The 15,367-nt window shown below is 37.0% G+C and overlaps 2 protein-coding genes across 6 annotated transcripts in view; one reads left to right on the top strand and one right to left on the bottom strand.

Annotated features, from left to right (window-relative positions):
* tmod (tropomodulin) overlaps window positions 1-15,367 on the bottom strand; it is a 57,583-nt gene that overhangs the window by 22,032 nt on the left and 20,184 nt on the right. The gene's annotated exons all lie outside the window — the stretch shown is intronic.
* Window positions 1,619-6,695, top strand: LOC108059676 (uncharacterized). Its single transcript, XM_017145060.3, has 2 exons — window positions 1,619-1,847; window positions 5,737-6,695. Exon 2 carries the CDS (start codon window positions 5,953-5,955, stop codon window positions 6,094-6,096), a length of 144 nt encoding a protein of 47 aa, XP_017000549.1. The 5' UTR covers window positions 1,619-1,847; window positions 5,737-5,952; the 3' UTR covers window positions 6,097-6,695.

A 15,367-nucleotide genomic window follows, 5' to 3' on the forward strand; every position in this document is an offset into this window, starting at 1 on the left:
CTTTGGACTCCGGACTATGGTTACAGCCACGGCCGTACTCCGAAATTGGATTTGAACAAATTACAACACATCGATTTCTCATTAGAGGATGGGAAGTGGAAAAGGAAGCCAGGGGGAAATCTAAGGAAAAAGGGAAAAGCGGCAGGCGGAGATGAAGGGAAGCTGCGACATTTGATGGCGACAGAAATCACTTAAAGGGAAAATTTAATTGACTCGACTGCGGAAGTCAGCTGCCAATTTGTTGGCCATGCCCCACTGGCACAGGAAATTTCGTCGACTTCCTGATTTAAATAATAACAAACTGTGCCGATGTCTGCTCAGCCTGCTTTCCCCGCTTTTCCTCACGCTTTCCCTCGCTTTCACATCCTGTAAGTCTAAAGTCTTGCTTGTCACGCCAACTGACGGCAGGGAAAACCCCCTGTTTTCCCTCTCCCAACGCCCCTGTTTTCCCAAGAACATGATTGGCGTCATCAGCGAAGGATCTGCAAAAAGATATAGGGGGTGTCAACGTTGATTTTGGTCAGCGTTTGCCTGCCGGCTTAGTTGAGTGTCAATATTTGTGCGCCTCCCTTTGAGTGGGCGGTGTGTTTTTTGTGGGGGTTGGGGGGCGTGGCACTACAGGCTATGCCAAATTAAAATGTTTGCCTTATGATGCGGCTGGAAATATAAACATGACAGGGCGGAAGGCGGGGCAACACGACACATTGGGGGAAAATATTTTGACTGGTTTTTGACAGATCGATATGATATAAACGATTAAATGAGAAAACCGGGGAGGAAAGGGGTTTAAGTGGATATATTTAAGAATTTGTATAATCCCAGATGGTAATTAACAACAGAATATAACATTTAAATGATAAAAAGAAAATAATTAATATTAATAACAACATTCCAATAATATTATTCATTTAAAATATTTTATTACAAAACAAAAGAATTCATGTTTTTTTATGAATTTTATTTTATAATATATACTCGTTATTCAGCTAACGGGAGTGCGAGGGAGATGGAAATATGCAAATGCCAAAGCTACTGTATCCACCTAGCGGCCATTTAATTTTTGGCTCATAACTTTTTAATGAATTATATTCCTTCTGTAATATGAGACCCTCAGTTAAAGTAGAAATACAAAAGTTTCTTCACTTTAGACTTCTAAATCTATACCAACAAATTCCTTAAGAAAATTTAAATAGTCTTTCTGAAAGCCACGTTAAAGATGTTTAAAAATAACTAAAACCTTTCTAATTTTTTTCCCCGAATTCCCTCTACATTCCGCTGTGTGAATCATCCCTTTAAGCCAGCAATTTGGCAGTGCAATTTTGATAAGATCACCGTTCAGCGAATTCCAGCGATTCCACAAGGATGTGCCAGGATGTGCAGCGCCTTGGCTATTTGTTTCTTGTTTTTCCTGCCTGTTGACTGGCAAACTCTTTGCATTTGTTGAACAACAATTTCCGGCACGAAGGGTCCGAGAACCGAAACCCAAAGAGCCGAATGGCCAGCCGAACGCGAGGCTCAACTGGTGAGGTTTCGGTTGCAGGACGATTGAGGACGAAGGATAAAGGACGAAGCTGGAGCCACGAACTCTGCTATAAGAAGCCGCATCCATTGAACAATATCCAGAGTCGCGTCAGCAACGTCGAACTGAAAACAACGCGACTTGAGCCGGAAAAGCGCCCGGGAAAAACATATCAAAGAACGAAATATCACGCATACGCGGCGTTGAACCGAAAAGAATTGCAAGTGAAGTGATATATAAAAAAAAAAAACAAAATAGGAAGGAAGGCTCGTTAGTGGAATTTTTTGTTGCCTTTTTGGGCAGTTTACGAGCGGCTCAGCATAAATTGGTAATGTGTATATCCTTTTTTTTTATAGATGGGGGGAAGGATATTTCTCATAAAAGTGCGTGAGCTCAGAGTATTTGTCCATGAATGGAATCCCGGCAGCAGCAGGCAGAAAACTCATGAATGAAGCTGCAAGGGATACTTCTAGTGATTTATGCCGCGAGTTTTTCCAACATGGTTGCTTTAATTATATGACTGCCTGACTGCCGAGGGAAGTTCCAACTTTGATGTGGGCATTTATGGAAGCCAAGCACGCAGAAATGCAAATGGAAAGCCGCAGAAAATTGGACACGTGTGTGTAAGGCCCCAAAAACACCGCAGGACATTTAACACTTCATTGACTTTTGTGGGCTCCCCTTTTGACTCGCTGACTCACTGACTCACCGACTGTCAAAGTTTCATTTGCATTTCGTGTGCGACGCCGACAGTGAAAATTAATGGCCGCAATGCCTCGGCAAGTTTTCCCTTTTTCGCCTTGCCAATTTGTTTGGCTTCGAACTCTTTAATAAGTTTCGCCCGCCAGGCGCCGCAAACTTTTGCCTCAGGCCGGAAATTCTTGCCCCAACTCCTTTGACAACCTTTGACCCTTTTCCACAAGCACACACACATAGAATATATACAGAATATATACCCACACGTGTTGCCATGTTGCCATGGCTGTCTGATCCTTCGGCTTTGACATCTAATTTATGAAGCGCTCGAAAATCCAAAAAGAAAAGGCACACTTTTCCTTTTCCGCTCCAAGCAACAGGCTGCACGCTTTCTTTTATTTTCTCGGGGGAGCCGTCTATTAGGGGGTATCACGTAGTCGTTCGTTTTTATTTACTACTATTATACTGCACTGCTGAGGCTAAGATAATAGTGCTGTTAAACAAGTTTAATAGCGTGTGACCATGAAGCAATAAAACAAGTTTGGCTGATGATTATGTTTCAAAGTGAAATTGAAACTAATTGAAACGGAATTGAAAGAACAAATCTCTAAAGAATTAATATTAAATAATAAAAAAGGATTAACAGTTTAGAGAAAAAGTGAGAGAATTAAATATTTCAAAAAATTAACTTTTAAAATGATATATTTCTAAAACAGTATTTATGAAAATTATTATTTTAAAGTGGGTAAATGTATTTATAATTCGAAAGTTGTATAGTTTTTTAATTTAAAGAAATAGCTTAAAAGTGACATTTATATAAATTGGTTTTAATAGTAATCAAAGTATTTATTTTATTTTATAAAGTAGTTAGTATTATTTTGTTTCCAAACTTTATGCCAATTAAATATTTAAATAAACTTTTATTTAAATAAATTTGATTTCAAACATTAAACACTTTTTAATGCAGTTTAAGTAAGTAAATTAAATTTAATAATTTTCCGTTGAAATTCTCTTTTTGTTTTTATTTTGCCTCTAAAGCTTAATTTATTTTGTTAAATTAGTGTTGATTTATTTTGTGCTCAACTAAATATGTGCTCTTTACTTTGTTATTACTTTCATTTTTTTCGCTAGACTGGAGGCTAAAAATAAAGAGCTTAAGGAGAAAACAAATCCCGTTGGCCATTTGCTACCAACTCCCCCATTACTTTCACCTCCCTGCCCCCTTTCTTTATTTCTTTCTTTTTTTATGTTTCATTTTCCCATTGACCTTAAGTTATGTTAAAGAAGAGGGGGCGTGGCAGCTGCGTCACATTCCTCAGTTTGTTAGATTTGCTGCCCCCGCCGAAACTTTTTTAATGAGTTTCATAATCTTTGATGCGCTTCGCTTTGTTTCAAATTCCCGCCCCTTTTTCGAAAGTCGGCCTAATGATGTGCGAGCCATGGAATGTGGCAGGGTCCTTTTGAAAATGGTTTTTCTCCTTATTTTGGGGGCTGGGTGGTGGAGAAAGTGGAGGAGGCAGGACATAGGACATAGGGCACAAAATTCCAGGGGGTCGAGGGCTAAAACTTATTCAGCGAGTGCTACGAATGCGATAAGCGTTTAATTGAAAGCGACCCCAGGATTTTTTGGGGGCGGCAAAAAGGATTTGAATTCGTACTCGGATTCGGATTCCAACTGCGATGTCCGTTCCAGGTCGTCGGTTGCCTGATGATTGCAGTTGGCAGCTCGCATTTTGCATTTTAATCCTCGAATGCAGTTCAAAAACTCATGACCGTAAACCCTTTTTTAAATAAAACTGGAGCCGTTTCTCCTACACTTAGAAAATTGTCCTGCTTATTTGAAGTAGAAGCAAATAGACACAAAAATGTAAGTTATCGGACACAAACATTTTGTTAATATTTAAATTTAATAAAAATTAAAGTTTAAATAAATGTTTTTTAATTTTCAAATAAAATAAATATCATAAATAGATATTTATAAATATTTAAAAAATAATAATAAAATATAAAAAGAACATCAGTGTTATTTCCCACAATAATTTTTACTTTTAGTGATATCGCTCTTGACCTACCGACTAATTAGTTTTGAACTATTACCCGAATCGGCCAATTAAATCATTTGAAAAACCCCAGATTAAATCCATGGCAAGCACTTCAATTATTTCAGGTGTTTGTGGCTATTTTTTGTCGAATTTTACTCGTAAATTCGGTTTGTTTTTTGCGGCCCAACTGGGATGCAATTTGATTTAAATTATTCCCCCACTAATTGAGAGCTCTTCGAGTGGATTCGAGTGGAAGTTGAGAGTGCAGGGGAAAAGGCTTGCCAAAAAGGGGGGAATTTCAAGGGGGTCAAAGAGTCAGGTCGAGTGGCATATGCATTCCGAGCACACATGTTGCTCATGTGGAAAGACCACCCTTCCCTTTTCGCATTTTCCGTTTCCCATTTAAATCTGAGAATCTAATTCCCTTTGTGGCGGCTCAGCTTAAATTTCATTTGTTTAATTTCCTTGCCACGTACGAAGAATTTCGAGCCCTTTCTCTTCTTTTCCAGGCCAACATATTGGGCAACATGCCGAGCCGAAATGTGCAACAAAAGGGGGCGAAAAACATCAGTGGCATCTGGCAACAAGAAATGCAATTGTGCAACACATCCTTGAATCCCTGGCAGAGGCATCTTCCATTCTCTCTCCTTTTTCCAGCCCACGCGGCGTATGCGTAATTTGTGTGTTCTGTTCCCTGTGTGTCGCAAAAGTCGCGGGTGGGAAAATGTCGGGCGAGAACTTTTCGTGTTGCCAGCAGGCAACTCTGGGGAAAAAAAGCGAGGAAGATTGAGACCAGCATGTAATTCACCGGGGAGAAGGACGAGCAGTACAGAAACCAGGCAACGGATTCCCAGTCGCCGTCCAAACATAATCCTTTGTCCACCGCACTCCTTCTTTATCTTTTTCTCAGATTTTTTCCCTGTAACTTTGTTGCCATCTTTTTGATAAATCACTCCAGTGGATACGCTACATTAAATATATATTTCCTGGACTGCCATATATTAATTTTTGTTGCTAAAGAGATTTGTATCGGTACCGTAGAAATATAAAATTAATTTAATGCTAGATACTTTACTTTAATGAGTTATATTTTATTAAATGTACATTTTTGTGCATGAAAAAATTTTAAAGGTTTGAAAACTCGTTAAAAAGTGTCTAGAAGTACGCAACAATATTTAAGCTTATTTTTCATTGCATACTTTTCGACACCTTTTTAAAGTGGTTTCATTGCTAACGAGTAGTAATTTCATAAAAATGTTAAAATTACATAAAATTAACTAAGAGTATCTGTGGTTTTCCAACTCCCACTTGTCACTCATTCATGGATATGTTTCCATCTTGTGGGGTTTCTTTTTCTGTTTCTGGTTCCGTTTTTTTTTCCTCCCAGGCGTGCGTGATGGAGGGATATGAATAATCTGCGCGTTATTTCCATCTGCTTTTCACTCACGACACCCCTCCCCGTTATGCTTTTCATTGCAGCTGGTCCCCATTTGATCCACCTCCGCCTCCGTTGCCCATTTGCCATTTCCCATTTGCACCGACCGTAATGAGGCAATGAGACGCGGGGCAGCCGGAAAAGGAAAAGCAACAGCGGGAAATTCAGCCGAGGAGCCATGACATCTGGAGTCTGCCGGAGTCTGGAGCTTTGGCCTTTGCCCGAGTGAACCGAGGAAAACTAAACCCCCGATCCCAGCGATGCTGCGCGATATCTTTCTGTATTTAGTTCTAATCGTTTTATTTTGCTTCATTTTCATGGCGCAGTTAATCGTCAACGTTTACGCGTTCCAGCGCCAGCCGTCGCCCCACAAAGCGGAGCGCAATGAAATTATATTTGTCTAGAAAGGAGACAAGCGGTCCACCCACAAAAACCACCCAAAAATACAGAGAAAAAAAAACATATATATCAATAACTTCAAAATGGAATTTATACCAAAAAGTTGAACAATTATAGTCACAGAAATTGACAAAGTTTATAAATATCATCTAATAATACTAGACATTAAGGTATATCTAAAATGGGAAAACGGTTTGACATAGAAATCTAAAAAACATAAGCAAATATTTATCTAATAAATTATATTTGTCTAGAAATGAGACTGTATCAGCCAATTTTCAATTTTACGTCAAAATATTACACATATTCATAAGCATTTATAAGTTCAAGTTTAAATTTCTCATAGATTTACACCTCACATACAATACTATCAAACAATAGCCATTTAAATAATCAAAATTATCATAAAAATATCAATAGGTCCAAGAACTCACACCACTCCTTTTCCAGTGCACCCTTGAGGGCCAAAAAAAGGAGGTTGAAAAATGAAGATGCTACAAAAGCAAAGGCTACAAGTCAAGCCGCCGTGGTTTCCATTTAATAAGAAAGGCAACTCAACTAGGTTCAACTCTCAGTTGAGTAAGAAAAGTGGGAAAAAGCTCAGGGGATGAGAGGGGGAAAATGGGATAGGGATGAGAAAAAGGGGGCGCGGCGGAGAGATCAAAGGGGGGATCACCGCAGGAGGAGGAAGATAAACCCTCGAAGAACTGTTAAACTAGGTTGCGCGCTAATTAGTAACGGTAGTCTTGGGAGTGCACAATACGCACCACACACCACTACACACGAAAGCCGCTGAAACACATGAAAACACTGAGCGAAAATATGGAAATTCAATTTCATATTCATTTGTAATATTTATACATGGATTTTATTTTATTTAAAACAATAACTATTTAAAATCCGTAGTAAAGTTGTCTAAAAGTATGCAGTAAATAAGGGAAATCCCTAAGACTTTTTTATAAATTATTTCAAAGCGCTAGTGATTGTTTTTATGGTTTCATGGATTTTTTTTAAATACCTAAGAAACTGATATTGTTATGTTTTTTTTTTCTCTGCATACACAAAGAAACTTTTCCGCAGCGACAGGTCTCCGCGGGAAATGGCAAGGAAAAACCACTGAAAAATCCCCAGCAGCAGAAGCTAAAGAATTCAGTGGAGTTCCGACCACTGAAGAAAGCGGGCAAAAACACAAATTAATTTCATAATTTGTTGCATTTTTTATTGAACACTTTTGCTGCTGCTGCCGACCCGCTTTGTTTGTCTTTCATTACACGCTCTTTTTTATCTGGGATTTTTCCAACAGTATATAAAATTAATTCACATTCTGTTGTTAAAGTAATTGATTGAATGTGACACCGAGAAATTTTCATTTAAAATTTTCATTGCCTACTTTCTGGCGGGCTTTAAATGGGTGGCGTTTTAATTCCCCCGACTTTTGTACTTTCTTTTCTATCGATTTCTGGCCTGTTTTCAGCCTTTTTGGGTTGCTTTTTGTTCAATGGCTGTTTTTCTTTCTATTTCTTTTTTTTTGCGTTTTGTAGCGCTTTCATATTTTTTGGTTGTTTTTCTTTTCGGCACGCCGCAGCGCGTTTTATTGTTTTCTTTTGAGCCTGAGCACTTGAGTCCTCGAGGGGCATACACACACTTGACCCCGTTTGAAAACGACGAGCATTGAAACTTTACAATGGGTCCTGGAAAAGGGGGCGGTGCGCAAAGGGGGCGTGGCCGGGCATTTAACTCTTGCCGGGGCGGTTTAACTTGATTGCTGTCAGTGTGTCCAAATGGAAATTAAAGTTTCATCAAACGCTCAAAGCTCTCTAAGCGGATGTGGGCCAAGTTTGCCCAGAGTTCACTTTTTTCGACGGGTTTCGTTTCGGGCTAAAAATTTAAATTGAAATTTAAACTGGAAAAGTGGTATAAAAGACTCACGCACACACAAAAACACTCACCCATATCGAAGGAGAATCAAAATGTATTAATCGAAAAATATAAAGTTTTACATTTAAACGGAAATCTATTATAGTGGAACATTTTACGAGTACGGTTATATACTCTACTATACATACTTAGATATATGATATATACATTCGAACAATAATAGTCTTAGTCGTCGGTCGATAAGTGCTAAGCAGCCCCAAAAAATTAAATTATACCCTTAAATTGTATCGAACTTGTAGCTAGATCTGAACAATGGAATCGAAGAAATCGAAGCGAGAATCGAAATAAATTAAATAAAGCGAATAAATGTTCTTTGGTGAAAAGGAGAGAAGTGGTGTTTTATTTGGGGGAAAAATAAATTTAAAGCTTAACGTAGAGCTTGAACATAATCGATATTTTCGATATTTTTGTTGAATCGATAATATAGATGTTTTAAAGTGAAAACACAAACCAAATTTCGAAAAAAAGCAAACTGTCCATTTTTTTTTAAACTGTAGTTTAAAGGTACATACAATAAATTTTTCTAAATTTAAAATGTTAATTATTTTCTAGTAATAAACTCAAAATACCAGAAATTCTCCTTAAATATTTGACCAACTGAAATGTATCCTTTGGATAGTAAACCAGGGGAAATCTGCATCTAATTTGCAATGCAGTCATCCCACTGGATCATCTGGGATTCTTTTTCAGCATCCCAAATCGAGGTTAACCCCACTTGGGCCGCCTTGGCTTTGTTGACCCCCCGGGCCTGTTCATTTTCGGCGCATTGAGTGACCAGTCCATTAACGTTCCCATTTTCACTTTGCAGCCCCTTGAGGAAGTGTTAAATGACATTGGGCAATTGGCATGAGGAGGAATGAATACATTATCTCAGCCATTTAGCTGCAAGGAGCGGGAAAGCGGGAAAGACGGCAGAAAACCGCTTGTCATGTCACTGGGTCCTCGGACAAAACTTTTGGCTCTCGTCCAGAATGCAAAAAGAAAAGCCCTCTCTGTTTTCCCATCTGTTTTATTTTCCTTGTATGCAACAAGCTTGGGAAAGGCTCCCTTTCCACCCAAAGAATTTTCCTGGGGCCACTGCATTTTTGCTGCCTTTCCCTTCGCCTACTGCGGGTTTGTTTTTATTGCATGCCAAGATGTCTGAGCTTTCAAAAGACCAACGGACATGATGGGCAACAAAAACAAAGAGCAGAGCCGCTGGGAAAAGAGGGAAAGGGGCAAGGGGGTTGGCAGGCCGAAATGCCACCGAAATGGATTTTTGTTATTGTTATTGTCGCTGGTCTCGTTTGCTGAATTTTATTGCATTACAATGAACTGCGCCTTGACCAAATTTGGTCAACAAATGAAACGAAATGAATGGGAAATTGATGCGAAAAAATGTACAGAGAAGAAAATACATTGGAAAATAAATTTCAGAATTTTTCAATATTTTTCTTATATTTTACTATAATTTATATGAGATGTTTTATATTAAAAGCAAAATATTTCCGATATATTTTCAGGACTTGTTTTTAATTTTATTTTGATATATTTTAGCTGCTAAAATATTAAATGACCCATGTTATTACGAACTATTAAGAAATTAAATTAAACAATTAAACACATTTAATTTACTTTTTAAAAAACCTTTTATGGTCAACAAATATTTCAATAATTAAATAAAAATATTTAATACACATAAAATGTGAAAATGTCAAGTATACAAAATCTGGAAAGCATAAACAAAATATGAGTTGGACTTATCCCATCGAAAATCGCTTAAAGCAGCCGACAGTCAATTTTTCACTTGGCATTGGCCGACAGCTGTCGAAGGTTGGCGAAGCAAACCAGCAGAGTGGGAAAAGCGGGAAAAATCACAGCGACTATATGGGGGAAAATCGGACAACACAACTCACAGTACTTATTTAATATTTATTTAATATTTATTTTGTGTCATTCGCCTGCCCACTTTGATCTGTGCAGCGACAAGTTCTTTGCCAAAGTCAAGTCAGCTGAGGAAAATGATGCGCGGAAATTGAGGGGGCGGGGGTAGACACAGGAAAATGAGTCCTTGTTCCACCCAATTGACAAAAGAAAATCAAAACTAATTAGACGCAAATTAATGAGCCATGCCACAACAGAATCAGCGAGCAAAATCAGCAGCCGCATCTTTGAGAAGAAAAACAAATGTGATGAAAATGCGATGTGAAAATGTGAGAAGCTGACAAACAATTTGGCAGCGTGGACAGCCAAAAGGGGGAGGGGTTTTTCCACCCTCCACTCCCCTGACCTTTAAGCTGAATGAAGGAAAACTGGTGGACTATCAAAATAAACCATCAAACAAAAGAGATGTCATTATCAAAGCTCCCTTAAAATTTCTAAAAATCGAACCAAAAGAGATGTATTTCTCCAGAGCGAGAAAATAAGGGAGAGAATAACCACACACACATTTATAGACTAATACAAACTAATACAAATACCACAATAGAATACAAATACAAATACAGAGGAAATGGGAATGGACCACACGGCGTATGCGCAATTCGCTTTGGCATCGTGCCAACGCTCTATACTTGGAGATCAACGGAAAAAGTTGCTGATTTTTTGCCAGAAATTATTTATAACTGCTTGTTCATGCACAATCACAAATATATATGCATATACACAACTATACTATATATATGAACCAGTATCTGTGTCTTATTTTCGAAACGAATCGCTCTTTTACTCATTTTCAGCTCAGCTGTGTTAACTTAGCCAGCAGAAATGTGTATAAGCCAATTCAAATTATTTCCATCTGATCGTGGAATCGAGTTGGAGATATTCTATTTTCTTATGGAGCGAGTGCATGAATGGAAAGAAGCATTTCTTGTTTAGATGAATGAATACCAAACTTACCCAGAAATACTATAGTTTTTGGGCGTGGATGTTCTCAAAATAAGGAGATTGCTTACCTGCAAAGAGAATGCAAATAAAAGAGGCACAATTAGTTGATTATTTATGATATAGATAAATATATTTCATGGATGAACGACTGCACTAATAAACAAATAATTAAACTGATATATAGCTATTAAAGTATTTTTAGCCGTCAATAAAATTTCTGATCAAATCGATTTGGCCATTAAAGGAAAATATGTAAATAGCAAATTAATAATATAGGGGAGTGTAGGGTAATTTGACGAGTAGGGTAATGTGACGAACTCGTCGAATCTCATATATGACGTCACGACAAAAATTCCAAATAAATGTAGTCGTCTCCCCTCATCGTGTCGACAATGTATTTACAGTAATATTAATAAGAAGTTCCGTAATTTGTTCGTGAGGTAATTTTCGCTAAAAATGTGGTGCGCAAACTAGCAAACCCATTCAATTTACTTGTGTTTCAGCAGTGCCAGAGCAAAGATGAGTGGAAAATAAAATCAGGCAAATATATGCACGTATACATGAGATCTTTATCAACAGTTTTTGGTACCTCGCGTTTTTTTCTTTTGCGCCGTTTGAGAGTGACACCGTTTTTGCCCCAAGTCTACCTTGTAGGGTATCGTGACGAACTTTTTGTAGGGTATTGTGACGAACTTTTTTTATTCAAGAATTTTAACTGTTATCGTTGATTATTTGTAAAAAAAATATAATAATACCAGATAACATTTACTGCTGCAGTTTTATTGTTGTTTTTAATAGTGACGTCAGTTTAATTTAATTTAAAAACAAATTTGCACTTTGACCATTTTTTTTTTTGTAAGTTTGGGTATTATATTATTACTTTTTTCTTTTCCGTATTGAAAATAACCTTTTCGTAAATAATATATAAAAAAATGTATTTTTTTTGTTTGTAAAAAGGATGGTTTACACCAAACGCTGTGGGATTTGGCTACGTTGAAATTTCGAATCCAAATTTTTTTAGAAATATGCTCAGTAAATGTAAGCAACTTTCTGCTTTTACACTTTTAAAAAATATTGATTTTTGGAGAAGTTACATTAAAGAACAAATCGTTCGTCACATTACCCTACAACTTTTAAAAGTGCAAAAAAGTAGGGTTCACGCCAAACGCTGTGGGATTTAGCTGCATTGGAATTTCGAATTTCAAATTTTACAGGGATATGCTCAGTAGATGTAAGCAACTTTCTGCGTTTACACTTTTGAAAAATATTGATTTTTACAAAAGTTACATTCAAAAAACGAATCGTTCGTCACCTTACCCTACACTCCCCTAGTAATAAAAAAATATATAAGAAATTAAATATGCGTTATCTGTTTAGCCAATTATAAAATAAATACGGAATAACAAGCTATTCAACTATTTTTAGCCAGAATAAAATTGTTGTTAGAATAAATTCTGACACGTTTAATTTGTCTAGACAAATTTATGGGCAAATGGAAGCCAATATATGTAAGTAAATGCAGAAATTATAAAGGCATTTAAGGTTATTTAAATATTTTAAATTCGAACCTTTAATTTAATTCCCAAATATATTCGTGAAATAAAGAAGCAGTTATATTTTCATAAAAGAAAATAAATTAATGAATGAATGAATTTAATCTTGATGCATTATAATTGAATGTTACTTGATAGTGCGACACTTGACACGTTTTACTCAAAATTAAGTCATTAATATGCAAAATTGGCTGCTGGAAACGAAAAACAATAAACAAAGCTTATCAAGCGAATAATGCCAAAAATAATATAATTCACAAATGAGTTGGCATACAAATGGAAATGGATTTTTTAGATATATTTAAAGTCCTTTTTTTTTGCCAATAAAACGCTTTATTATCTGATTATTTTGGCCGTCGAAAATATGCAGCCACAAAAGGCCAAAAGCGGCTCAAAGTCAATTAGCCTCTCGACCGAATCCTAATGATCCCCAAGAAGCCCCTTTGTTCCTCCTCCTGACCAAGTTAATTGCACAATATGAGTGAAAAGCAGCTGCCGCCATGCGCCGAGCCACTTGAAGAACATATCATTTATTTTATTACATATATACCATCAACATTTATATATTAGAGTCGGCAAATAAAACAAAATGGCCGAGGAGGCTTTACATTATGGTTCTGGATGGGATTTTCCCTCCCTGGTTTTTCTTCTTTTTTCTGTTTTCATTTTTTCACATGGGAAACAATCGTAAAGTGCTTAATTAATGCCCACCTACATGCGACAAGGTGCAAAAGTGGGGCAGTCTTGTTCCAGGGAGTCGGGTTTCCCCGGGAAAAGGCGACAGGAAAATGCGGAGTAAGAGGAGTCGCATCACTTTTAATTAAAAGATAAAAATTCCCTGTCCAACAGTTTACGAGGTGGTTCAGAGGTTTCTTTTGGAGGCGACGCGTCAAAACGCATAAAACGAAGAACGAGAAACTGTTAAAGAAATTAACACACACAGGAGACAAGGGGAAATTCCAGCTAAAGTGGCAACTGAGCTGCAGGACGAGAGGTGGAAAATATTAAGGGCCAGATGGAAAACTGCTAGTAGGGCAAAAAAGAAGAGGAAAGTGTCGGAAATGCGAGCTTAAAGCGTCTGCATAAATCAATTAAAATTTAATTCAATAAAATATGTAAGTCATCATCAAAATCAACCTGAAGTAGAGTGCGTTTGAGGGATCAAATTAAAATGTTTGAAGTGTAACAAAAGTGGCAAGTAAAAATAAGTTAAACAAGTGCTAGAAAAGTATGCATTTAGCATGAATTTATAAATTTACTGAAGACTTTTAAGAGTATTTTTATTTGATCGAAAATTGAACTGGAATTTATTACTAAATATTAATTTAATAAATAATTAAATAGATTTAGTTTATATATAATTTATAGCAAGAAGCATTTTAATTATTATTCCCAAGACTTCCATATTTTTAATGATTTCCATGGTTAATATTCTTGAGTGACATTAGATAAATAGGACAGCTACCTGCACTTTAAAAATCCCATTAAAAGCCCCTTGATGACTTTCCCTAACGGATATTTGTATCACTATCCTGCTCATCCAGGATTTTACTTCTACTTTTTTCTTTGTGATTTCCTGTTTACTGCATTTTTTAATGGCTTAAACTCCTGAATCGATCCGCAGACTGCATTGACTGCTTCGCTTCCACTTCCCTGATAAACTCTGCCCGGTGTTTTCCAAAGGAATACCCAGAGAGATGAAAGTCAGGCAAAAGGTGAAATGGGGACGGGGAAAAAAAGAGGAAAAGTCAGGGAGCGACAGAGCGGAAGTGTGTGTGTGGATTGCTGGAGCTGTTGTTATTGTTGCGCCTTGATTGCTGCCTGCCATGAAAACCTGCGGATAAAAAGTCAACTATTCGGCCGGTACACAGAAAACAAAACCTATTTATTATTCTCAAGATTTTGTAGGATTAACTTTTTGATTATCATTAATAAAAGGAACTTTTAATCAAAGTATCTTAGAAATAATAGTCAGAAAAAGTGAACAAATCCCTTTTGAATTTTCTTTTTTATTTATAAGATCATATTATAATTTTTAAATGAGATATTTTATTTGGGATAAATTATAAAATATTTTTATAAAATTCAAAATTAATTTTCATAACATTATCGCCCTATAGATTTTATCTCGGATATATTAAAATTTCTTTGAATTGTTTTAAATTGATTTGATTTTCAAGAATGAACTAATTTCTCTCTGTGTACTTATAAATGCTAGTCGGTAGGAATGCTCATATATAGGACTGCTCTGTGCCAGCTGGAGTCAGTCGGAGAATGTTATTTTTTCTTTCATCCCGCCCTTTATATTTTTCCTTCGCTTTTCCTGTACCTGTCCCTATATTTCCTATTCTCTTTTTTTTGCTGATTTGAGAAAGGCAGTGCCAAAATGCCGTTGGGCAAAGGAAAAACAAGCAAGGCAGCAAGGCAAACAAAATGTGTGGCGATGGGTGGTAAAAAGGGGGAGGTGTGATGGCAAGGACACCCAAGTGTTGGTACATTAAGTGAAATGAAATCCTGTTAAGCGAAACAATGAAGCTATTAAAAAAAATATGTAAGCTCCTCCGTTTTTCTATATGTGTAGGTGGGAGGTAGGTGGGATTTTCCCTTCGCAATTTTCTGCATTTTATCCGAGAGCCCAGGTAAACCTCATAATATCGTTTAATAAATACTTTACAGCTTGATTGATTGCTCCTTCAACATTTTGAATTCCGGCAGCGACAGGTGGGCCAGAATCTCTTACATCTAAGTGGCGCCCCCGAATTACCCGCCTTATATATATGAACCCCCCTTACAGTAATTTATGCGGCCAGGCTTTTGCCTCGAAAGGAAAGCAAGCGAAACCACCAGATTGGATCCCATGTGGCTGACTACAATCAAAATGGCAATGGCCATTCTCCGCCCCCAAAGAATATCCCCCCTT

Source organism: Drosophila takahashii, chromosome 3R, assembly GCF_030179915.1.
Source record: "Drosophila takahashii strain IR98-3 E-12201 chromosome 3R, DtakHiC1v2, whole genome shotgun sequence".
Classification (NCBI taxonomy): Eukaryota; Metazoa; Arthropoda; class Insecta; order Diptera; family Drosophilidae; genus Drosophila; species Drosophila takahashii.

Bases quoted from the DNA above. Each gene is read 5' to 3' on its own strand.
- LOC108059676 (XM_017145060.3), top strand. From the start codon at position 5,953: ATGCTGCGCGATATCTTTCTGTATTTAGTTCTAATCGTTTTATTTTGC.